General features: G+C 39.6%; 1 protein-coding gene across 2 annotated transcripts; it reads right to left on the bottom strand.

Annotated features, from left to right (window-relative positions):
* VPS36 (vacuolar protein sorting 36 homolog) lies at positions 1-26,392 on the bottom strand. Of its 2 annotated transcripts, none has more exons than XM_075719007.1 (14): positions 26,297-26,392; positions 24,983-25,051; positions 19,162-19,232; positions 17,738-17,852; positions 15,536-15,625; positions 13,550-13,636; positions 10,220-10,252; positions 10,031-10,108; positions 9,488-9,622; positions 8,494-8,559; positions 7,851-7,915; positions 7,304-7,388; positions 4,760-4,836; positions 1-4,676 (listed from the first exon to the last, which is right to left on the bottom strand). In XM_075719007.1, the coding sequence occupies exons 1-14, from the start codon at positions 26,390-26,392 to the stop codon at positions 4,583-4,585; spliced, it is 1,161 nt and encodes a 386-aa protein (XP_075575122.1). In that variant the 3' UTR covers positions 1-4,582. The 2 variants fall into 2 exon arrangements, with proteins under 2 accessions (XP_075575122.1, XP_075575128.1); XM_075719013.1 differs by having other exon boundaries at positions 26,324-26,392.
* Between the last annotated feature and the right edge of the window lie 307 nt (positions 26,393-26,699).

The following is a 26,699-nucleotide window of genomic DNA, read 5'->3' as shown; positions in this document are numbered from 1 at the left end:
TACCGTGTCAAATACTGTTATATTTAGGCAACATTTGAAAAGAATTCTCCTTACATGAAGTGAATCGTTAAATAGCCACAGTACAAATGCCATACCAGCAACAGACACAAATTTGTTCTGTGCAACTGTGCTGCCTTTATTGTTATTTGCAAAAAGGGAATACTTCACACAGCATGTATCCTCCTGCAAATTTTTTGGTTAAAAGAAAATAACAAGTCCTGTCTTTGAGTTTCTGAGTGTTCTGCATGTATGAAGCAAGGGACGCAGGAGCACCAATTTGTTTGACAGTCTACTTCAAAAATACAGTGAAACAGCATTTAGATTCTATCAATCCCCTCCTTTACTTAATCCCTGAGATCATTTTGATGATAATTCATCATCAGCTAAGTGAAATCCTCCAAGTACATAAAATACTTTGAACAAAACAATGCAAAACATCTAAATAGTCTGAGGCTTATGCTCAGAGCAGGACTGGATTCCCAAAAGTGCTGTGACTATTCCAGCAGTACCAGCCCCTTTTACCTTGAACTTGCTGTCCATGGTTGCTGTGAGCATGGCAGGGCAGGGTTTAATGTGCTCTTTCATCAGTGGGAATCTGAGGTCACGGTATTCACAATCCAGTGGGAAAACAGGAGACCCGAGATCCTACCTGGTCTTTGGTTTGGAGCAGGGATATGAAGCAGGGTGGTTTCTATCAGGTCTACGTCTCACAAGAGTGTGCTAACTAGCAGGCTGTGGGGTTTTCTGAAACTGAGGTTTCCTCACTCCTGAAGTTTTTGTGTTTTGGTGGGTTTTTTAATATTTTAATAATACTTTAATTCTAAACCACAAAGAAAAATGACTCAAGCCTGCTGGCCAGGACAACTACCTGGTAGGTATGACACTTGGGCCTGTGCTCCAAAAAGTATTTAAGCATTTCCTTAAAATAAAGATGAATGTTGCCAACAGACAAGCCCAGAATATCCTCTTAGCATGAGTACTTGCAGCTCATTCTAAGGAGAACAAAATGATAGCTGAAGTCTTCCCAGCAGCAGATGACCTGGAACTAGAGTGTCTTGCCTTTCACGTGAATGCCTGAAGCAGCACTGAGAATTAGGATGAAATGGGAACTGCCAGAATAGGAGAAGCAACATAATTGTCAGATTTGTGAATCTAGCTCGGAAAAAACAACATTGGAGAGGGGGTTCCTCCCAAAGAAAACAATGATTTCATATCAAATCCACAAGTAATTTTGAATCAGCCATTCCTGCCTTTCAGTGTGTATTTTGAAAGAACTGTCCAGTTGCAAATGAGAGCCTCCCAGGCTTGAGGAAGCAGGAACTTCTACTGTCAGCAACAGGCTCCCACTGTCTCCTGCTACTCTCCTCATTAATTCAGTGACAATACTTCCACTAATTTTACAAGAAGCGCAGTCAGACCCTTTGGACAAACTGTAAAAGTCCTGTTAGAAGAACTAAGCATCGAAGAGTTTAGCTAATCAATATGCAGCCAGTAGTGATTATTAGATACACTTCTTGAAGACTTCCAAATACACATACATACATATATATCTTTCAGAGAAAAATGTTTGCACTTCAGAAATATGGTTCAGATTAGATCCATGTTTCTATAGGCTGAGTATACTTTTCCTGAAAGCAAAGGCAAAGGAGAAATGGAAAAGATGTACAGATTCCTGAGCAGCGTTCTTTTCCTGTCAGAGGTATAAAAAGGCCCATGTTTTCAAATGAAAAACATAGTCATCATTTAAGACTGCTCCATAAAAAAACCAAGCACTTCTTGAACAGACCTCTGTTACAAACCTCTGTTCAAAGGACTGTATAATTGGGCAGCCCTGGCAAAATGAGATAATATTCATGTATCATGATAGAAATATTCTAGGAATAATCAAAACCTGAAAGGTTCATATAGGCACCTTCTGTATTAAACTGGAATGATCTGTGAGAATGGCAACCCCTATATTTCCCTCTCTCCTATAATCCTGCTTCAATACAGTCAATAGATTTTTTTGCTGGTAGTACCAACAGAAACAGGACTAGGCAATTTGACAGTTTAGGACAGTGTGATGTACTACCATGATACCACACACACCCATAAACATGTCACTCCCTTTGTTTGCCCAACAGCTGGCTCTCAGTATCGTACCAGATATATGATTTCTGTTGTCTTTCAGATGGGAAAACACATTCTGATGTGTCAAACGCCCTTCCAATGCTAGCACAGGATATATGCTTGGCTTGGACTCAGACTAGTTCTCTCATGAAACTGCTGCTTGCACAGACATCTATCATTTTCCGATTCTGGCTGGGATGGGTCACAGGCTACTCAGCAACAGAAAGAGGGCATTCTAATTACATTTAATTCTGCCTTTTAATTTTAAATCAAAACTATCTTGTACCGGTTTAGGTACCAAATGAGACAGAAAAAATACGATGTGCTTTAAAAACCTGCCCCGTGGAACTACAAGATTTTGATGTGTAAAGATTTTAGAGGTGCCCAAAACATTTAGGAAGAAAAAAACCCGACAGAACAGTCTATTTAAGGAAATCTTTTAATTTTTATTACTTTCTAGTAGTCATTTTCTTATGTATGTTTAGATTCTAAACCAACTATACAATTTACCCTATATATTTCTTCTCTCTAGAAAAAAAAGAAGTCAAGGAAAAATCTTGGGAAAGAAAATCTGGAGAAAGTACCATCATTCTAAACAGGCTGTGTTGTTATTGCTTAATTAGGATAATGAAATGCTCAGGGTTGGAGGCTGGGAGTTTACACTTGGCATTTCCTTTCTGGTTTTGTTCTTTCTGCAGATGACATGCCCCCTTGTGGGGAGAGGTTCAGGCCCATAAACCACTGGTCTCCCTTGACAGGTTTGGGTATTGGGCAAACGAAACAGTTGTCACAAACCAGCTTTTTGCTTCTGAATTTCTTACTTTTCAGTCCCTCCTTAAATGCATGATGCTTGGTGTACCTCACATAGATCTCTTCTGTGGGTTGTGGGGAGGATGAAGAAAAGCAGCAAAGCCGTATGGCTCCTAAAGAGAGGATACTAGATGGTTAACCCAGTAAGAATAGTGTGGAACCAGTTCCTTCAGCTATGTCAAATACATTAGTTTTAGCACCTTCATGAAGCAGAGGAACACTGCCCTAAAAAAAGCACTGCATAAAAGTTTACTCATAACAAGGATAAGAGGACACAATTCCCCGGATTTAAATGAGCGTCCTACAAACCAAAAGCATCATCACTGTAGGGATCTCTGCACTGAACTCCTTCTTGGCAGGCTCTTAATCCTTGTCTAACCTATGGTAACACTGAAACAGTTCTGAAAAGATTTTCAGGCTCTTAAAAGCCTTTTTTTCCTTTTTTGTAATGTCAATTTGCCCACTACAACCACAATGCAGTTACCTATATGTTGTCCTTGCCCATACCTTGAATTAATTTTGTTATTTATTACAACTGGTCACTTCAAACGCCAAAAATTTAAGTGATGTGGATTGTAAACATCCACTTACCATTATTACCATGACAAGAGATCTTCAAGTAATGTAACAACTCCACTGGAGTTACAAAAACTGAGACTAGCAAATTGCATTCAGTGTGAACACAGGGTAAGGAATACCAAACAATATGATACCTCGTGACTATTAAACACAGGGTGATAGTTCTCTTCCTCCCTTCAATATTGAAAGCATATTAATTTAGCATACGAGATACAAGCAAACAGTCTCTCCAAAACGGGTAATAGGCTGATGAAACAAAGTACTTGTACTAGAAGTACAAGACAAAAAACAAGCACCTTAAAGCACAGAGTCTGGTAGAGTGACAGGAGGCTACTACACTCTGCTATGTAAAGAGAGGACAGAGAAAGGGCACCCAAAGTGCAACATAATGAGACAGGAAGGAAGATGCAAGGAAAGAGAAGGGAGGAAGCCTGTGCTGACAATGCTTCCATCTGAGTTATTAGCATAAGACATGACAAAATAAACCCCGTGTTTTCTAGATTCACATAACATATGTTACTCTCCTGCAGCAGGTTCTGTCTCAAAGTACAAGAACCCCAGGATCCTCTCTTAGAAAACTGTTCATCATTTCAGGGAGAAGGGGTTATTCTACATGAGGTTCCTTATACCTCGGTACACACCAAAGTCACTCTTCTTATCACTACGGATACATCTGTCTGCTTTGTTGCTCTAGACATAAACAAACTGAAATTGGACTATGCAGTAACCTGTCTTCTGGGTGCCGACCCTCGTGGCAGACTACAGGGATATTGTCTCCACTTTCACTTGCGTGGAATCTTCATCTGACTTCTCTTGAAATGAGAAACTACAGAGCACATCAAATAAAACTTGAGCTAGCCGGCTTGAGACAATTAACACGCTTCTGACTTAGTGATTCCTATTTCCTTTCAGTTCCACATAAGAGGATTCAGCACTTGAAATACCTGAGAACTGTAAAGCATTGCAATGTTCATCACTGTTGCGATTGACTAACAAAATAAAAATTTTAAAGTCAGTTGTTGGAGGGGTTCTGCCCTCTGATCTCTTGTTCAGCTGTTACATAACAAATTGTACACAAACTACATTAGCTTTGTGTCAGAAAGAGATTTGGGTAGAATCTCAAGCCTTCCACTGAATCATCTCTGCAAAGATGGCCCATCTTTTCAGCAAGAAGCAGCCTAAAGAAAGCAAAAGAAGACATGCTGTATTACTTGAGGACAACATGGTAACAAAGGTATTAAACACAGCAATTATTACTTACCTTTCTTTGGCTAAGAGAACAGACATCCCCACCAGCTTAGCAAACTCGTCAGCTGTGAGAGAACCCTTTTCAGATACCTGTCAAAAACCAAACACACAAATAAACAAACTATGGCATTAAAAGAACAATTAAGTTCTCTCAGCTGCTGAATCAGGTCTAGCCTTGTGAGGTGATAAATTGGTAGCAAATCCCTTGTGAAGACAACTAGTTTGTTTGCATTTAAAAAAAGTACAAATAAGTGTGAGTATTTCCCCTTAAAAATACCTCTTCTGTGTCCTGGGAAAATTGCCAAGTATAAAAAAAAGGAACTTAGAAAAGAGTTAAATCTGTAACAAAAAACAAAACAAAAAAAATCACATGATACCCTCTCCTTTGGATTTTTTTTTCAAAAAACGCCTTGGGACAAAATGAGCAGAAAAATTAGAATAGCTCAGACAGCAGTATACTGTCACAATCAGTATGTGTACAGCCCAACTATACTAAGTAATTCTGTGAACAGTGAAGCTTAAATGAGGACATAAAAGACCTGTTCAGGGCAGGTCATTGATTTAGAAATTTAAGTAATCTCAGATGGAAGTGGAAAATTTGAGTTTAATGTGATTTAAAATATCCCCACGGCCTATAGAAAAATCCCCAAACCTTAGTACTCCACTCTATATAACAGCATACTAGAGGGATCAGTAAAAGCCACCATCACATTCAGTTGACACAGAAGATAGGTTCAGTCTTGGGATTCAAAACTTTGGCCCCATTGTCTCAACCACACTAGTTAATACATGCTAAAATGAAAACTTCTCACGTAGGTTGGACATGCGGATGCTTAAAATACTAGGTATGAAGTCCAGACTTATTACCACATTGAATTTCCCAGATAAACATGCTTTATTACCCTACAAATTCATATTTCTTCCATTTCTCCATTTTTTCAGATTTAGGCAAACTTGTAAATCCAGATGTAGTTGCCATTTCCTGCTTCCCACATAACTGGGTGGGGAGGGGTTTATTCTGCGTCATTCTCAGCAGTAGTCTTTTTACAGAAACTCAGATTAAATTAGTCCTAACTTGAGATTTTATGAAGCTAAGTCATGAAATATGAGTAATGGAAGTCAGCTATACAATCTAATATGCACATGGGTGATTAATTATCTTTCCTTCCCAAACCACTGCTCTCATCAAGGGTGACTCCGGGTTCCTTTGACTTCCATGTCATTTCCTGTCTTCACCAGCCATTCAAAACCACATCTTGCTCCTGTCTGAAACCCTCTGACTTCCTTTCACTTCTCAGAAGTTTCATGTTACTATACATTATACATGAAGTACAGGGTGCTTTTGGCCACAAGTCTGATCTCATCTTCCCTTTCCCTTATGGGCTAGCCTTCCTCATTCAAAGCCTCTCCCTTACATTTTTCTATGGAGTCAAAGTCTCATATTATGAAAGAAAAGAATAAAGGCACTTCAGTAATAAATCCACCATCTGTTGCTTTTTGCAGTTGACCTCATTTGTTATCAAGAAAAGGTTTTTCCTTTCCTTTCAAAGAGATAAGCACTCTTACTGAAGGCAACAAATTAATTAGAGACCAAAGATAATCAGAAAAAAAACCCCTAAAATGGACTAGGTATTTTTCTGTAAATATAAGAAAATAAACTGAAAGTATTAACATATATTGAAAGATTTAAGCATTTTAGTTTTGATAATTTAGGGTGGAATCTTTTAGATGAGAGAAAGCTATACACTAACAATCATGCAAAATGTACTGAAGTAACTCGTGTATCAAGTGAGAAGGTACCTGTGACAGCTCTACTTTTTCTTGACTGCCCAAGTCAAAGTCCTCTTTGACTTTGATGTTTAACTTTGGATACACTGAATCAGCCTTCACTCAACTTTATGAAAAAAAAAATTACATCCCACTGAAAAAGACACTGGAAAATGCACCAAATAATGGGATAGCAGGACTTTAAAGAGTCCACAGGTATTAAGACCATGAAGGTTTACCACACTGAGCAATTTATACTGTTTTTTTTTCTGATGAAGCTAGCTTAATTCTATATGCACTACTCTCCAACTGAGTGCTCTTCACAGCAGCAAACTCAGTACAAGATGTTACACATACAATGTGCTATTTTATGAAGTACACCCAAACCAAACAACTGCCTACATCAACATTTGAGAGCTACTTTCACTGCCTTCAAGCACATTGTGTACAGTGTCTGAAGTCCATGTCTGTTAAATTAAATGCTTAATACATACCATGAATTTCATCCTACAGCACAAAAGATTTGGAGGAAGGTTGAAGGTTAACGAAGTTTGAAGAGAGATGAAACAGTGATTTATTCCTTAAGGAGAAAGCAATGACTAAGATTATTGCCTGCCCAGCATTTGAAGATGAAAAGTGCTATTTAAGTATTACTGTTAGAAGATTTGGAAGTGGAATATTTTGTATGTCAAAACCTCAGAAGGAAATCCTGTACCTCAAGTTTTTATACCTAATGTGTTTAAATTTCCCCAGCTTGTTCAGAACACTGAAGGAAATGAAGTACACTTACTGTCTCTAAAGCAGAAGCTACCATTTCCTCTTCATTATGAGACTGGAGTTCAATCACCATCACACCACTATCAAATATCCGAAGCCTAAAATCAAAAGAGAGTCAAAGTAACTGAAAAACCTGTGCACATCACCTATGGTCACGTTTCTAATGCATCCACACCTATAACCACATTACAAAAGGGAAAAGGGGGGGGGGGGGGGAAGCTCCGTAAAATGAACTTAATATTAAAAGCATCTTCAAAATCTGAAGAGACTGAAAAGAGCAGGGCATACTGGGCTTAGTTAAACACTTTTCCCAGTCTGAAAAAAAAAACTATATTGGAAGTGAAAAGAATATTGTCTTCCTAGCAAAGTGAACCATGGTTAAAAATTCATATTTAAATGTAGAGTGGACATTCGTGCATACAGCAGCAGCCTTTAAGCAAAGGATGACTTTGTTTAAAAAACCAAAAAAAATCTACTGTAGGTAAAATATTAAGTCATCCAAGCACCATGGTCTGACTTGCAAGTGCCATGTTTTATAAATACATCTGTAAAGCTCTTACCTTAGTGGTAACTTCAGTGACTCCAGCATCTTACAAGCATTTACTAAATCTTCTGGTGACAGCAACTATTAAAATGGTAAAACACATTTATTCACAGCTTGCATTTCAAGTATACAGCAGAACACCAAAACAGTTTTAATAACTACAGCTATAAAATATACCAGGCTACACAATACTGTTAATTTTCTTCCTTTCTATTGTCCAGTCTGTTTTCTTGGCTTCTATGCTCTTTTTTGTTCCCTCACTATGTGTTCTATAATAATCCTTCTTGCCCTGTTTACAGAAAGAATTGATGTAGTTTGTAAAACAAAACAAAACAAAAACCAAAAAAAACCCATTCACTGTTCTTTAGTATTCTCTGTCCTTTCAGTTTTCCTTCCAGATAAGGATGGATTTTCCCTTTCATATGGTATTATAAAAAGCACTATACATTATGACAACTTATAGAGGATACATAAACATTACATGGAAGAAGGAGAAAGGAAAAAGGTAAAACCCCCTAATTTTAATAAAGGGCTGATTACTTCATGTTGTTAGACAGGTAGAGTGAACAACTGGTAGGGAACATTTTTTACCCTTTTTCTTTAATTACCTTATCACTGAAGTACATTTTATAAAATGTTTAATAAAACCAGTTTCTCACCTCTAATCCTCGTGCACGATTTACCAGACAGTACACTTCGGTAAGTGACATGATCCCTCCTTGCTCCTGTGTTAAGCACAAGACTGGTAAGAGAAATAGCATTAATCTAGTAAACACAGCATCTCAACTTGTATTTGGCTGATTAAACAGGTGAAACAGAGGAGCTAAATGATGGGTCTTAATGAAAAAAAACTACCCAGGCAATACCATGTATTTCTAGCGTGACAGTTAAGTTGTTATATCTTTCTCTAATCATTTTAAAATGCAAAACACTGATACTACATCCAAAGACTGTGAATTACTTTGATTTTAAAGCAGAGAATAAATCACAGGAACAAGGAATTTTGCTATATTAAATCTATCAATGAAACTACCATTTTTGCTTTTCAGACACACTCAGTTTTCCATTCTGATCATAGTAGGTAGCACATAGCTTTCACAAACCCACTATAATATGTATGCTTTTTCATAGACACATAGCCTTATAAGTTGCAACATGATATCTAACTTTTTGGTGAGAATCCTGAATTCTGTAATAGCTTCAGATAAATTAAAATATGAGATATTACTAAGGGGGGTAATGTATGCAACAACTCTGTGCTATATTTGCAAAATATGTAATTTTTAAGCAGCTTAAAGACTGACTACTTATATTTTGAAAGTCAGTGTTGTTTCACTCTTTCTTTAAAAAAGTAATATTCTGCAGCAAGGGATGAATACAGGGCTGTTGAAATAGAAGAAAGAATGCTACCATGATTTTCTAAATATCACTGATATTTTGCAAATTAGAAGTTGAGATGCCATTACTCCAAAAAAAAAATTCCTACTTTTATTTAAACTTTCTTATTCAGAAAAAGGGTATATATTTCTTCCATAAACATTGAATTTGAGGCTGCCCTGCAAAATCTGAGACTTTAAAGAGGCACAGTACTGCAGCCGAAACACAAAATTCAGCAACGCACGGAAAATGCTGGTGTGAAATTAGGTACTTTACCTCTAATGGTGTCTGCAGTATTCCAGCTAGTTGCTTCGCCAGTTGCATGTGGTAATGTGTACCAGATCCATATGTTTCCCGAGTAACTGGATTAGCTATCCCCATACTCAGTAGATAGGACTTGAACCTAATAGTCTAAACAAATAAATAAATTTTAAAAGTACATCAGCTAGCGAACGATTCTGGTTTTTAAAAGTCTTTCATTTTATACTATAAGACAGTTTTGGTGAATAAATCCATTCAGTTTACTACCAATAAAGTCAATTACTAGCAAAGAGAAGGCAAGACTTAATAGCATTTATTTTTGACCATCAGAGGTCAAAAATACAAAAATCTACACAAATGCAGTAAAAAGTTTACTTTTAAGAAAGGGTCGAAAGAAAAGCTAACACTAAACAAGTAACTCACTTTTACTTTATGTAGAATTAAAACACAAAAATCCCAACCATGAAGTGTTCTTTATTAACATTACATCTATTAAATGGATAGCTTTTGCTTTGCATAGGAACATTTCTGTTGACTTTAAAAACAAAATTCATTTACCTCATCCTCAGTGATGTCACCTTGTTTTTCTTTAATCTTATTAGCTATTGACTTGGATAACTCCACCATTTCCTTAGCCTATCAAGAAAGACACATAGATAAGTCAACTTTCAGCTCAACGGAAAAAAAGCATGCTTAAAACTGAGAAAACAAGCATAAGTCTACTTGGATAAGTGATACATGCCATACCTTCTCCATTAGTTTGCTAAGATCCTCAAAAGCCTGAAATGAAAAGGAGACACTGCAGATCAGTATAATTACAGCATTCAGCTTCACGGCTACAGTGAGCTGCCTTTGTCCACCTATCCAAGCTATTCGTAACAGCTGTTATCCCTTTAGATTAGTATGTTACAATGTGAGATATTACATGTAATTGTTGACATATCTGTTTTATATCAGGTCTTAAATCAAAATTATACAATCCATAAACAACAAAGAATGAAGAAAAGAATCAATCACACACTTTTCTAGTATGTGAACACTAATTCAATATGATGTATGAAGTCCATATGATAGGAATGAACAATGAGACACTGAGGCCCAGAAAAGATTAAACTGTCCAAGTTTATTATGCTCTATTAAAAGCTGGGGGAAGGTTTCTTGGTAGTGATGGTAGGTTTTCTTTCAACGCTTAACCCTCAGTCAAGGAGATCTATTGTTTCTGGCCAGCAGCAAGCCAGCTGTAAAGCTACAGAAGTACTCCTCCTGACAAGACAATTTTACTTTAATCAGTAGATGTTACTAATTTAGTAAGAAACAGTCATTTCAAATGAGTAAGGAAGAGGGTATATGCTTTCACATGTATGCTTAACTGAAGAGACAAAACCTCTGAAAATGTGTGTCAACGTCTGTTAAGTATTGCATACATAGGAACAGCGGTGCTACCATAATAACCAAAAAACAGTTTAAAAAAATTAACGAAATAAGGTCCACGAGACAAATGATCAGATTTAAATAAATTAAGATAAAAACCGGATAAAAAGCATCCTCTGAAAACTCTAGTTGTTGGATCTAAAAACCAAAATACCTGCTAGAGCAAGGGAAAAATTATTTGTACAAAACGATTTTTTTCTAGTCTAAGAAAAATTTTATTCTGTTTCCACAAAAAAAAAAAAATGTTAAACTGGACATCCATCATAGGACCACAATTATATCAAGTCTATTAAGCTTAGTAAACTGCTATAGTCTCAAATACAACAATTCTACAACAACCCAAAAAGGGTGTTTTTAGGCTTAAATAAAACATACGTTAAAAAAAGCTGAGGGTATATTGAAATTCAAAAGTTTTAGTAATGATAACCAACTAGCATTAAAAAATTCATGTTAAAAAAAAAAGTTATGAACTATACTAATGCAACTATATTAAAAAGCAACTCTCATTTCTCCCATCCTCAGCAACACACATTCAGCCTTCTCACCCACTTCTCTCAAATACATGACAATGTGCCCAGGTGGTCAACCTTTGCAAATAACCTTTTTTGAACAACTGGTGTGAGAAAAATTCCTGAACCTTTTCAGCTAAAGCTTGCCTGACAGCAGCACCCAACCCCTCCAGCCACAAGTAAAGGAAGTTGTTCAGTTAGAGTATGTCAAATGACCAGAGATATATCTTGCCTACAGCTTCTAGCCATTGCTTCTATGCAATTCCTAGCTTATTCTGACTAATCCCCCACTAGAAAGACACATTTTAGCAGAATTTGCACAGGAAGACCCAGTTGTTCCTATCTACATTTAGGCACCTTACTTAGAAGCTTATTGGTCTGAGATTCAACATGCAAAGAAGAGAAAGAGATGTCTCCAGAAAGGGACAGGGTTTGTTTTTCATCTGAATCCCTCCTAATGGTGCCAGTGTTTCATTACAGACTGGACAAGTCTAGCCTCTTAACACTGGTACCTTAAGTTAGGTATCCAAAATTAAGTGGGACAAAGCTAGGTCCCAGGGAAGAAAAGAAAATATACCACCGTATAATAATAATCTACCACTATAAGAACAAAGGCTTCTCTTTGGAATATTTCTTCTTACTTCCTAATCTGCCAAATTCAGTAATTTACAATAGATTTCCCAATCTCTAGTGTAAATCAAAGTCCTTCTACCGTACTTGTATATGATATCAACAAAAAGTTTTCTAACAAGGCTTTTCCCAGCTTATTTCTAATCTCTATAACCTGCATGAAAACATCATTCATCAAAAGAACCCTTGATTTAGCTAAATAAACAGCATGCTGGGTCTAACTCCTCCTCTGCCTGACTCACCGAGGGCAGGCCTGGAAACAAAGGGGAATGTGCACACACCTAACAGGAACTTCCTCAGATAAACAAAAGGCTAAAGAACTGGATTCTTATCAGCAGTGAACAGCAGATGCAGGAAGCCTTTTCCTGGAAGCCAGGGCACCATTTTTTAAATTAAGTCATTTATAACATTTAAAGCTGGAGGAAGGCAGGATTTTACAAGTCACGGTTTTCCTCTGTTCATACAACACATATAAATGGATTTCTTTACTCTCTGACAAAGCTACTAAAGGAAAAAATAACCAGACAATACCTTTTGAACTATATACACATGCATGTAACCACAATATCTTCTGAACTACACACAGAACTTCATTCATTATGTTCCTCATAAACAGAAAGGACGAAGTTTAATGCTACCAGTATCTTAAACAGCATGCGGCCTGCAAAGGGACTATACTTTTCCTATGTATCAGAGCAGTGAATGCCTTTTTTATTGTGGCACACTGAATCCCATAAAGCTTTGCCACAAGAATGAATCTGTTGCATGTAGTTTATGAGTACTTCTGTATTAATCTCTACTACCAAGACAGAACCAGACTATTTTTGAAGATATCGCTCCCAGGTATACATGCAGAAATTAATTGCCTCTTTTGTCCATCAGTATTGATATCTGGAGTTCAACTATTGTGCTGTTTCTGGGGAAAAGCATGGTCTCCATCTAGCCAAGGCATTCCGCAAAGATACTTGTAACATATGGCGAGTGCCTGGACCGCAGAACATTTTACTGTAATTACAAGCCTAAATCTAACATTTAAAAACTGAGTATTTATAAGATGAAAACCTAACTTCACCACAGTTTTGTGCAGACACTTAGATTGGCATATTCTTCTTAATTGATATGAAATTTTCAATTGAAACCAAAATTAGCTGTAAAAAAAAAAGAAGGAAAAAACCCCAAAGTCTCTTTCTGCAGATGCCTTTGTGTTGTGCTTCCCCTGATGGAAAGTCACTGAACTCAGATTTCTAATTCTACCAAAATTAGTTTCATAAATACACACTGTTTGTTTCAAAGAACAGTCTTCTTGAAAGGAACTGTTTAAATGAAGTACCTTTACATATATTGAAAAGCCAGTTAAACAAAGTAAGTCACTGTAAATGATACACTCTTAATCAATCAGACTTCTCAACAAGAACAATAAATAGTCTCAGCTGCCCCTAAAAGAAAGTGTGAATGAATATAAATGGCTCAGACAGGTGGTTGACCTTGAAACTTCAGTAGTATTTACCTCGGAAATGTTTTTGTCAGTCTCTTTTCTTTTTTCCTCTAATTTCCTTTCGATCCCTACAATTCCTACAGCCCTTATTCTTCCTGCCTGCAAAAGAACATAATTAAAGGAATCAAAATAGGAAATGCTAAGTTTTCTCATCCGCCTTGCTGTGAAAAAATCTTACATTAGAAGACAGGAAATGTTCCCCCAAAGAGCTGGTATCATGCATACAATATTTCATACATTTCTTGAAAGTATTTTTTAAACCAGTGTAAAAAATAAACAATAACTGCAAAGCATCTATGAATTTGCTGTAGTAGATAGACAATAAATTATATTGAAGCTATTAATATCAAGATGCTTAATAGCCTGATCCAGACTGAGCATTCCAGCTCATCTCAATTAAAGCTTCCCAAGTCCATGTGAATATCTATACTAGAGCTGTGGAAACGCATGAGTGTATCTAAACATGATTATCTCAAGAAATCTAGCTTGAAGAAACATAGCCACAGAAACACAATGCTAAGTGCAGTCTAATTTACCTTGCTGAGAAGTATCAGAATGGAGGTGATGGTGAACCTTTCATTTGATGCCAAACGTGTTTTAGAAAGGCTGGTACCTAAGTGGCAGTGGTGCCAGCCCTCAAATCTCTGAGTGCAAAGCTTAGCACTGGTGTTAATGATTTGCTATGACTGAAGAATAAGAACAGGAGGTAAGGCATTCTCATTAAGTAATTCTTGACACAGGGTACAGGCTTCCCCATGAGTCCAAATGCAACTATGTTTATATGTACTACATTTACAAAGGAGGACTTAATGTGATTTGACGTTGAACAATCTTTAGATCATCCTATTTCATTCATATAGTACTGTATGTTCAATATATTCATATATTCAACATATTCATATACAGAAACAACATCTACATGTTTATCAGAGTTTATAACCTAGAAGTATGCAAAGAAGGCAATCTAACATAAGACAAAGAGATTCTCCATAACAACTTTCTGTTTAGAATATACATTTAAATCAAGCATATATAGGTTCCAAAGAGTTGCATAAAAGTTACATGTTATATATTTGACTTCCAGCCACAAAAAAATAAAACAGAAAAGGAATCACAAGTAAGACCAAAACTCTTTCAGCTTCATTAGATCTCTCAATGCTGAATAAAATTATATGCAAATATATATAATATTTACATAACTCCATGTGTCACAGAGTCACAGAATGGTTTGAGTTGGAAGGGACCTTTGAAGATCATCTAGTCCAACCCCCCTGCCATGGGCAGGGACATCTTCAACTAGTTCAGGTCACTCAAAGCCACCTCCAACCTGACCTTCCAGTGATGGGGCAACCACAACTTCCTGGGGCAACCTGTTACAGCATCTCACTACCCTCATCGTAACACTTCTTCCGTATGTCCAGTCTAAACCTACTGTCTTTCAGTTTAAAACCATTATTCCTTGTGCTGTTACTACAGGACCTGGTAAAAAGTCTCTCTCCATCTTTCTTACTAGCCCCCTTTAGATACTGAAAGGCCACAATAAGGTCTCCCCACAGCCTTCTCCTCTCCAGGCTGAACAACCCCAACTCTCTCAGCCTGGCCTCATAGCAGAGGGGCTCCAGCCCTCGGATCATTTTTGTGGCCTTCTCTGGACCCGCTCCAACAGGTCCATGTCCTTCTTGTGCTGAGGGCTCCAGAGCTGGGCACAGTACTGCAGGCAGGGTCTCATGTGTGGGACTACGTAAAAAAAATGGAGCTCATTATCAACTATTCAAGTCTAACACACTCAAGGAAGAAAGGCCATGGTGTTCTAAATCAGATGAAAACTGCAAAGGAGAAACTAATTTATGCCAGTGAAGAAATATGCAAAGTAAAGCTGAATTCCCACATGTGCCCATGGTGTTGGTTAGAGAGGCATGCCAGATGCAGTATATGGGGGCAGCAAGAAATGGAAACAAAAGATTACACACAGATTCTGCTCAGAAGCTCTGCACGTACCTGTGGATCTTTGTTAGCTTGAATGGTCTGACCAGTAGGCATGTTCTCCCATCTCCTTTGTATGATTTCTTCTGACAGTCGTCTATAGAACTGCAAACATCAAAGAGTGACAACAGACATTGCATGAACTGTGCAGAGTACTTCTGGGTATTTTTAGCATCTTGTTGGTAGATGAAATAAACTTCACTGAAGACAAAGCATGGTAACACCTACACATCCACAGTACAACATTCATTATCTGGAAATCCTTAATGTCCAATCTTCAAACATATACACATTAGAGGAGGAGCCATATAGTTACTAGTTAAACTCACATGAGTACTTCTACTGTAAAACATTTTTTTCAGATATTAAAAATGTTCCAAAATATGTTAAAGTTAAAACTGTTGAGGTTTGCTCAAAGGCATGCTTTTTGAAAAGAAGTTGAACAATCCAATTACTATTATCATAGAATCATAGAATCATTTAGGTTGGAAAAGACCTTCAAGATCATCCAGTCCAACCATTACCTACACTACCAAGTCCACACTAAACCAATCAAGGGTAGACTAGACTAAACAATGTCCCAAAGTGCCACATCTACCCGTTTTTTGAACACTTCCAGGGATGGTGACCCCACCACCTCTCTGGGCAGCCTGTTCCAATGCTTGACTACCCTTTCCGTAAAGAAATTTTTCCTAATATCCAATCTAAACCTCCCCTGGTGCAGCTTGAGCCCATTTCCTCTTGTCCTATCGCTAACTACTTGGGAGAAGAGACCAACACCCACCTCACTACAACCTCCTTTCAGGTAGTTGTAGAGAGTGATAAGGTCTCCCCTCAGCCTCCTCTTCTCCAGGCTGAACAATCTCAGTTCCCTCAGCCACTCCTTATAAGGCCTATGCTCCAGACCCTTCACCAGCTTCGTTGCCCTTCTCTGGACACGCTCCAGCACCTCAATGTCTTTCTTGTATTGAGGGGCCCAAAACTGGACACAGTATTCCAGGTGCGGCCTCACCAGCACCGAGTACAGGGGGACAATCACCTCCCTGCTCCTGCTGGCCACACTATTCCTGATACAAGCCAGGATGCTGTTGGCCTTCTTGGCCACTTGGGCACACTGCTATTGATCTGTTAATTCAACAATATGAAGACAACCACACACATCAATTACACTTATTTGTTTATTGCTAGTACCAGGAGGTGGCATTAGTTAGTTAACACTAAGTGTATCCCACTGACCAAAACCCAGAAAGAAAAATCTATTCCATTCTTATGGTTGCTCAGAGTTCACAGGAAAGCATTCTGAAGTCACAAAGAAAAGATCTGGAGTGCAACTGATGTGCTAGGTAACCAGTAAGCATAGTAAGTTTGATTTTCAGACACAAACATTAGCATTAAAATAAATACGGTTACGATTAGGCAAAACACCTATACAATTGTAACTAGGCATAAATCGTCCTAATCTGAAAACTGTTCACAAAGAAATGAAAGTGAGTCTGATCAAGCACATACACTTGTAAGACGTTTATAACTAATTTAAGTTCAAAATCTGATTTTCTGCAGTGAACAGGTACGGCTTTTTTCATTGTTCAAAGTTAAAGTTCTCAGTCTCTTCAAGTGAGGATCTTACACTGTGAAATTTCTTTACAGAGTGCAATTTCTTTGTTTTTTAGACTAAGCCTTCTTTTAAAAATATATTACATTTTTTAGAATGCTCAAAGCCTTTGAGATTTGGTGTAGGTAAAAAAAAAAGAGATTTATAAAATATAAAATGAAACAAAGCTCTGACACAACAAAAAGTGTTCAGCAATAAAATTAGAGAGGTGATAAGTTGCTTGATTCCTGTTCAGTAGAGGGTTAGCTACAAAGAAACATCTTTTACTCTGTTAAAACATTTAACAGATTTCAGAGATGTCATTCTGGAAAATCCTGTGTTCAATTCAGAAGATTAAAAAAGGAAGCAAAAGATTATATTAAAACTACTAAAATAAGGACAAAGCCTAATAATGCCTCTTGACATTTTGGGAGCTCTGTTTGCATTATTTAACCAAAGTATGGAACCCTGAAAGCTCACAGTGTTTATCTTCAAAAAGGATGTATTGAAAAAGCTCCATCTCAAAAGTAAACATGGAAAGATCATGGAAAATTATCACTCGCAGCGAGAGGAGAAAAGCACGTCCAAAGATCTGATGTGCTGGGCTTGCATGGTACGAAACTTACCTCAATCTGCCCATGTTCTTTGAAAGAAAGTTTGATGTAGGAATATTTGCTGCTTTGGAATGGACCAGGCTCTTTGTTTGAAGAAGCAGGGTGAAGATGAACTACTATTTTGGCACTAAGAAAAAGTTAAAGGAAACAGAAAGGGCAGCTTTCTGTAGTATCTAAAAAAATTATTTCTACAATCAAAGTTAACCATTTAATCAAAACCTCTAATAACTTTAACTCACATAAGAGCTAAAGTACATCAAATAATGCTTTACGTTTGTGCATCAACCTTTAAGTATTTTGACTCAATATTATAGTAGGTCTTGCATAAAAACTACTATAACTTCTAAAACAGCAACGTCTCACAAATTTAAAATGTACCCACCATCAATTCTTAAGAAATAAATTTAACAACTTTTAACATTTCAAGCAATAATTTCTGAAAAATCTTTTAGTTAAGATAAAAACTAATCATCAAGTAGTCATTTGATTTGGCTTTTGGCTTGCAATAACTACTGCCAAAATACACTGTCTTTGTCACAGGAAAACAAAAGGTCTCAATATTATGTTTAATCTATCCCACTTGTATATGTCACTTGTGAACACTGTGTGTGAATTTGTCCAAAAACAACATTCAAAGGTAACATGCATGGAAATAACAGTCCAAAATGACACCTACCACCAAAACAAACCTTGAGATAGCATTATTTTAGGAACATAACAGACTGCTATCACGGCATGACTGCAAGTCTGCTATTCCCATTTCATTTTACTGACACTTTTTTCATGCGTCTTTATTTACTTGACTTCTCCAGGATCAGTGAACTACCTGATTTCTTCTGGATACCCCCAGCATATCACCTTACCCATCTGACTGTAGGCTGCAAGGAGATGTCAACTACATATATATTTCTCCAGTTAGTATTTTTTTCTCTTTTTCTTGTGAAACTTCTTTATACACATACCATACTGAATCAGTTATTCAAGTGAGTGGAAACACCTGAGTTCCTTCTAACCATCGCTAGCATTTCCATGCTCAAAATCAATCATATGGTCATGAAAAGTTATATAATACGGGATCTGGCAGAGTTTCTATCCCCAACCAGTTCTGTGGCACTAAAGACTAAAATTCGCTTTCAAATTTAGATTCAGCAAAATCACTGTTGTCGTTTATGACTAATCAAATGAAAATGGCAAGCTAGAACACGTTTGTTTAGTGATTACAAGACAGTTATTTAACAAATCACATCCAACACTGCTTTGTCATGACTCTCTCACACATTTGATCTCAAGTGAGGAAAGCAGGTCTTTGTGGCTGTCAATCTGGAAACTTGGATTGCAAGTGGAACATACCATGAGTTAATATATAATCTTGGGTACCTCACATAACATGCATGGGCAAACTATCCATCTAAAAAAGACAATGACTATCATCTTACCTTTTTCCTATCCCAGCTGCTTGCTCTTCAATAAAGACGATCTGAGACAGAGGTACAGCAATGCAGCACTCCTGGAACAATCAATGCAAACACAAGTGAAATTAAAGCCATTTCCTGACTACTAGTTCTCTAAAACCAAGTGTTCTCTTTCTCCATTTCACAAACAGTACAGATTTCTACAGGTGCTGCCTGAGACACTCCACATGAAATATGATGGTAACAAGAGAAACAATCTATTGAAGGGAAATATAATTAGAAAACTTAATAAAAAGTTGAAACTGAGTTCTAGATAATCAAAAGGAGGAGCTTGCCAAGCCACTCTCCATCATCTATTAGCAGTCCTGGTTAACACGGGAGGTCCCTGATGACTGGAGGCTTGCCTATGTGACGCCCATCTACAAGAAGGGCCAGAAAGAGGATCCAGGGAACTACAAGCCTGTCAGCCTGACCTCGGTGCTGGGAAAGATTATGGAGTGGTTCATATTGAGTATGCTCAACAGGTATGTGCAGGTCAACCAGGGGATCAGGCCCAGACAGCATGGGTTCATGAAAGTCAGGTCCTGCTTGACCAACCTGATCTCCTTCTATGACCTGGTGACTTGCCTAGTGGATGAGGGAAAGGCTGTGGAGGTCATCTATCTGGACTTCAGTAAAGCCTTTGACACCGTCTCCCACAGCATTCTCCTTAGGAATCTGGCAGCTCATGGCTTGGATGGGCGTAGTCTTCGCTGGGTAAAAAACTGGTTGGGTGGCCGAGCCCAGAGAGTTGTGGTGAATGGAGTTAAGGCGGTGTTCCCCAGGGCTCTGTTTTGGGGCCAGTCTTGTTTAATATCTTTATCAACGATCTGGATGAGGGGATTGAGTGCACCCTCAGTAAGTTTGCAGATGGCACCAAACTGGGTGGGAGTGTCAATCTGCTCGAGGGTAGGATGGCCCTGCAGAGGGACCTGGACAGGCTGGACCGATGGGCCGAGGCCAACTGGATGAGGTTCAACAAGGCCAAGTGCTGGGTCCTGCACTTCGGGCACAACAACCCCATGCAACGCTACAGGCTTAGGGAAGAGTGGCTGGAAAGCTGCCTGGCCGAAAAGGACCTGGGGGTGCTGGTTGACAGCCGGCTGAATATGAGCCAGCAGTGTGCCCAAGTGGCCAAGAAGGCCAACAGCATCCTGGCTTGTATCAGGAATAGTGTGGCCAGCAGGAGCAGGGAGGTGACTGTCCCCCTGTACTCAGCGCTGGTGAGGCCGCACCTGGAATACTGTGTCCAGTTTTGGGCCCCTCACTACAAGAAAGACATTGAGGTGCTGGAGCGTGTCCAGAGAAGGGCAACGAAGCTGGTGAAGGGTCTGGAGCACAGGCCTTATGAGGAGCGGCTGAGGGAACTGGGATTGTTTAGCCTGGAGAAGAGGAGGCTGAGGGGAGACCTTATCGCTCTCTACAACTACCTGAAAGGAGGTTGTAGTGAGGTGGGTGTTGGTCTCTTCTCCCAAGTAGTTAGCGATAGGACAAGAGGAAATGGGCTCAAGCTGCACCAGGGGAGGTTTAGATTGGATATTAGGAAAAATTTCTTTACGGAAAGGGTAGTCAAGCATTGGAACAGGCTGCCCAGAGAGGTGGTAGAGTCACCATCCCTGGAAGTGTTCAAAAAACAGGTAGATGTGGCACTTTGGGACATGGTTTAGTGGGCATGGTGGTGTTGGGTTGATGGTTGGACTGATGATGTTAGAGGTCCTTTCCAATCTTAATGATTCCTAGTTTTTACTTTCATTAAAAATAATCCAGCCACCAAGCTAGGAAACACGAAATTGCTACTCTGCCCTAAACTGGTTTAGTGGTGGACTTGGTAATGTTAGGTAAATAGTTGGACTGGATGATCTTAAAGGTCTTTTCCAACCTAAACGATTCTATGGTTCTTCAAAAAAACCAAACTGAAGTGTCAGTGTGTTGACTTTAGACACCTCAAGCTAGATTCACAGAAGGACTCAGGAATTTAACAAATCTTTAGCATCTAAGTTCAAAATTTAAACACTAAAATTTCCACACTACTGCAGCGTATCCCTGTATGTGCACAATGGTCATAGGTTCTTAACATTTTTGCATTGATATTACTTTGGGAGGTAAAACAATACCCAAAAGCACCAGTTTAAGTGTTGAACATCTAAAAAACTAGGCTATCCTCTGAGTGGAATAGGAATTTCTCCATCTATCCCACACGCAAGGACTTAATCCAGACATTGATGCACCTCAACACACATTTATTGGACTGTGCTTTAGCCAAACAAAGCAGAGCAAGAAACAAGACTATATCCATCTGTGGGAGACTAACCTACCCAGACTAACCTACTCTTTCTATATGCATTTGAGACAGAAATTGCTCAAGGGAGCAATTCAAAGCATCTAATTAGGTGCCTGGTCTTGTTTTGGTGAGTTTCCTTCGGTGAATGTTGTCTTCTGCACAATAGCTTGGTGATCAACACAGTCACCCAGAATACAGAAAACACAGGTTACATTCCCTCTTGGAACTTCCTTCCATCTGTCATGAGGGTGTGCCTAACACCAGGTTACAATGAACACTGTTATGGAGCCTTTTCAATCTCTACTACCAATATTGTTCCTCTTTGCATGAAACGATTAAATACTCATTAAATTGGAGATTAGGGAAGTATACATGCAGGAACTCCAACTAATGAGTAAATCTCTCATTGGGAAAAAATATGTTTGTACTTCTTGTTCTCTTAATAAACTTAATAACTCTTAACACTAGCTATTTAGATTCTTCTATGGGTTCAGATTCAACAGCTCTTATATAGAACAGGTTACTGTTTGTAAAACACCCACATAGCTCTGGACACTTTAAATACAGGCAAAATGATCACAGAATCATAGAATCGTTTATGTTGGAAAAGACCTTTAAGATCATCCAGTCCAACCATTAACCTAACATTACCAAGTCCACACTAAAACAATTAAGGGTAGACTAGACTAAACCATGTCCCAAAGTGCCACATCTACCCGTTTTTTGAACACTTCCAGGGATGGTGACTCCACCACCTCTCTGGGCAGCCTGTTCCAATGCTTGACCACCCTTTCCGTAAAGAAATTTTTCCTAATATCCAATCTAAACCTCCCCTGGTGCAGCTTGAGCCCATTTCCTCTTGTCCTATCGCTAACTACTTGGGAGAAGAGACCAACACCCACCTCACTACAACCTCCTTTCAGGTAGTTGTAGAGAGCGATAAGGTCACCCCTCAGCCTCCTCTTCTCCAGGCTAAACAATCCCAGTTCCCTCAGCCGCTCCTCATAAGGCCTGTGCTCCAGACCCTTCACCAGCTTCGTTGCCCTTCTCCGGACACGCTCCAGCACCTCAATGTCTTTCTTGTATTGAGGGGCCCAAAACTGGGCACAATATTCCAGGTGCGGCCTCACCAGTGCCCTGTTAAAAAAAAAAGGTTTTGGAAATGACAAAAGAGTCCAACTATATATAGTATGTACACTGTCAAAATGATTAATTTAGTTCACAGTTAGAAAGTTATGAACTTATTGTAAACACAAGGACTTAGACCCCTTCCTGGTGAGAGAAGCAAGAGGAAGGGATACAAAAAGAAAGATGTGTTAAAAATGCTGTGACTATGTTTGGATATTTTTTTTTCTAATGTCTCATGCTCACATTATGCATGATTTTATGATTTAACATGTTTTACAAATCTAGCTATGTAACAAAAGAATTACATATTTTTTTTCCATTGGAAATCACTGTATTTTCTATATTGTTCAACTGCAGATGGTGTGTAACAACAGCAGCTATAAGACACAGCTGTCTGGTTTTGTAAAAAGGTTTGCTATGTTAACCAGATGACAAGTGCCCCATTTATTCCTAAAGTTTGCTGACACAATAAAAGGGGACCGTCTCTACAAGTCTATTGTAGGTACACTAGCTAAGGTTTCTAAGGCTGATGTTATATCACAGCTGAGCTTAGCCAACAACTCACCATGAAAATAAAAGGGCATTGTGCTGCTCATGTTTCAATCCTAAGAGCTCAAGAAAGAATCAGCTTCATTTACGCACTAACAAGAGTTATTTGTGTACCTCAGATTTAAAATTAAAAAACAAACCTGGCTCTGCTGAGACAGAATCGGTCTGTATTAGATCAGAACTGGGTAATTTTTGCCCATTTCCTGGCCTTACGTTTCTGCCCATTCTCTTAATCAAGCCTGGAATTTGCCAGAATCTTTGCTGAGTTAAATTACTTTGTTAAAAAAGAATTGCTTTTCTTATTCTCCAAGTTTCTTCTCTGCTGATTTAGCAAATTCAGTGATCTTGATACAAGGAATCACATAGCCTAGGAGCAGGGAAAGTCAGGGACAAGAGATGAATGTCATCCTTTTGGTGGGAAGGAGACAATGGGGATATTGACAGTTGTTAGGCTTGCTGAAGCCGTAACACTTAACGTTACTCCAAGCAAGTAAAACATCCAAGTGAGAAGATTAGAAGCAGTGCACATTGCAGCACCTGCCCACCTGCCAAGAAGAGATGATGATGAAGAAATAAGAGATGAATTACACAGATAGTTTAGCACAACTAAATTATCTCATGCTGACTGTGCCAAAAAGAAAGTTAATTTACACAGAATAGTTCATGATCTGGACAATCAACCCTTGACTTCTTTAACAGTAACCCCACCTTGGGGACCAGCTCTCAAAACATTTTGAAAAATTTGTACTAAAAATAGTTCTGCTGTTCCTGCAAACAATCCCTAAGGAAAAAATACATTGCTTTGCCAAATTAAGAACAGCCTTGGTGACCTTACCTTTAGAAGGCCCTTAGCAGCTCCCTGCTTTGGAGCAAGGATGTGATATTTGGTAGGGAATGGCCTTTGGGTGCAAGAGGTGCTTCAGCTATCCTTGCACAAAACTAGTCCAGTGGAATATAATATGCCTTTGAAGAGTTGTCATCTGAACATGCTGTCTAAACTTTGGCTCCAGGGCTAAATTTCTAAAAGATTGTGTCCAAAACAAGCATAATCCAACCTGGTTCTGAGGAGGACTTCTTCAATTGCAGCTGCAAAGTGGTGCACATTGTCACTGTCTGTGCTTAGAGCTTTGTCTGTGTTTGTAGTCTCTCACTCATTTCTACCCTGCAATCTCAGGCTGTGGCTTGATGATACAAAGCTTTCAGCAGCAGTATTACACTGTAGTTCTGCCACTGCCACTTAACCTCTTAGTTAATTCTCCACAGCAGTCCAGACAAACGTTCTGGCTTATTGAAGGGATGGTTCAGCATGAGAACAGGCAGCTGGGATGCTAAGACTCATACAAAATAATAGTGCTACCAAACACATCCTATTATTAAATCATGGTCTGGGACTATATGCTGGGAGCAGAAGACAGGGAAACTTGGACTTGAAAGCAATGAGGAAGAAAGGGTCTTGCTAGACAAGGAGCATGGGAGAGGAGTTCAAATTATGATTTGCCTGACACATTCAACTTCAGTCTCAAAACAATGGTTTTTAGTGCATGATACCAGACTCTTTTCTCCTCTATTTTTGTGCTGTAGAAAAGGAAAATTTATATGACTCATTCCCATCCCTCCTCATCTCTGCATGATTATTTTATTAAAGCAGAACTGGGTGAAAGAACATTCCTGTACATAATTTTCTTTCTACTGCGAGCCAAAAAATGGACTATACTTGTAAAAAAAAAAACCACACACAAAGGAAAGAAAAATCTCCTCTCTGTGTACAATCTTTTAGTTGCAAGCTACCTGTTGTTTATTATGGAATTTACAATTGAATGACATGAAAGAGACAAAAGTGGGACTTACATGATTCTTCTGATCCCTCCAGATTAGTCTGTGTGTGCTAAGCAGTAATACTCCACTATCAAATTTCACCTGGACAGGAAAAATAAAACAGATCAACAAATTTAACCAGTAAGTTGCATAAATACTGATCTTGGAAACATTACACATTACCACAACACAGCAATCAGATTCAACAAGACAATATTTTGAGAACACTCTCTTTTTTCAGAAAACACAATAAATGAAGTTTAGGAAACAATGGAGAAAACTAGTATAAAGGGATTAGATGGATATACACAAACTTCCTTTTTCAACTGTATAAACTTTCCCCCAGGAAATCCTGAAGGATCCTCCCTCCATATGCTGTGCAAGATATACAAGCATTCCTAAATATTATATTTTAAACAGGGCTGTTGGCTTTGGAACACTATTTGCTGCCAAAGAAAGTAAAAGCTATGCAAAAAAGCAAAGCAACCCAATAAGAAGATGCTACGCACAGTCTGAAATCTTCTGGCCTATCATACAGAAGTATTACTTCTATCCATTTTATCGCTGAAAAGTTATTAATCAGCCAGCCATGAGTATTTGGAAAAATCTGTGTATATCTGTGTATAAATTGCTTCCTACTTGTAAAACTGGAGGCATGTTTTTACAGCTTTTTATGAGGGTATGCACCTACTCTGGTGAGGAAACATGAGGAGAGACCAAGAGTTACTCCAGCCACGATGCAAAACAATAATTGACTAGGCTCAGATGAGAGCAGAGGGCAAGAGAGCACCCTTACGACGAGAGCTGAAGAGCATTTTACAGCTACAAGGATGACCCAGGTGCGAATTGTATGGCATGCCCTGTACATGGATGGCATCAAAGCCAAAGGGCACAGCTTGCTGGGCTGAGCAACACGGGGGAGTGCTCAGCCCCGGCACAGGACGTGACAGCCCGAGCACAGGACATCGTTTCACGACAGTGACACCAGCTACACACACCCTGTGCGGATGCCAACCCTCCCTCCGTGTGGCACACACCGTCCAGGGCCTTTCCCCCACCAAGCCTGGATCTTCTCCCTCACAATCACCTCACAGAACCAAACCCTGCCAGACCCTGGAGCAAAACGTACTCGTCCTCCCAGGCCTCTGACCGATGCTCCTCCTGCAGCCCAGGCCCCTTCGCACCCCTCATGTCTCCCCCCACCAGCCAGGCCCCCTCGCACCCCCTGTCCCACCCACAGTCACATCCGCTGCCGCCCGCCTTGGCTGGGGGCCACGGCCGTGCCCTTTCCCCGCCTCCCCTGCCCCAGGCCCCGCCAGGCCCCCGCGCAGGGCCGGCTCCCGTCACCTTCTCCTCCCCGTCGCAGAGGCGCACGCCGCGCTGCTGAACCACCAGCGTCTCCCCCAGCTCCAGCAGCCCGCTGGTCCACGCGAACCTGTCCATGGCGGGCGCGCAGCCCCTTGCCCTCCCTCGCCGCCGCCGGCAGACCAGGCCTCAGCCGCCGCCCGCCGCCCGCAGCCGCCGGCCGAGCAGGGCCCATCCGCGGCCGCCCCGCGCCCTCTAGCGGCGACCCGAGCAGCGGCCGCCATCTTCCCACCGCCCCTCGCTCCACCGCCCGCCCCCTGCCGGCCCGCCCGCCGCAGCAGGCGCAGCCGTCACGGCCCTCCCCGCTCGCCATTGGCCAGTTCAAGACCCGTGGCCGGGCCAATCAGGGGGGTGCTGGGCGGCGGGTGATTCAAACGGCGGCGGC

This window comes from Pelecanus crispus, chromosome 1, assembly GCF_030463565.1.
Source record: "Pelecanus crispus isolate bPelCri1 chromosome 1, bPelCri1.pri, whole genome shotgun sequence".
NCBI lineage: Eukaryota > Metazoa > Chordata > Aves > Pelecaniformes > Pelecanidae > Pelecanus > Pelecanus crispus.
This window is presented reverse-complemented; position numbering and strand designations above follow the sequence as displayed.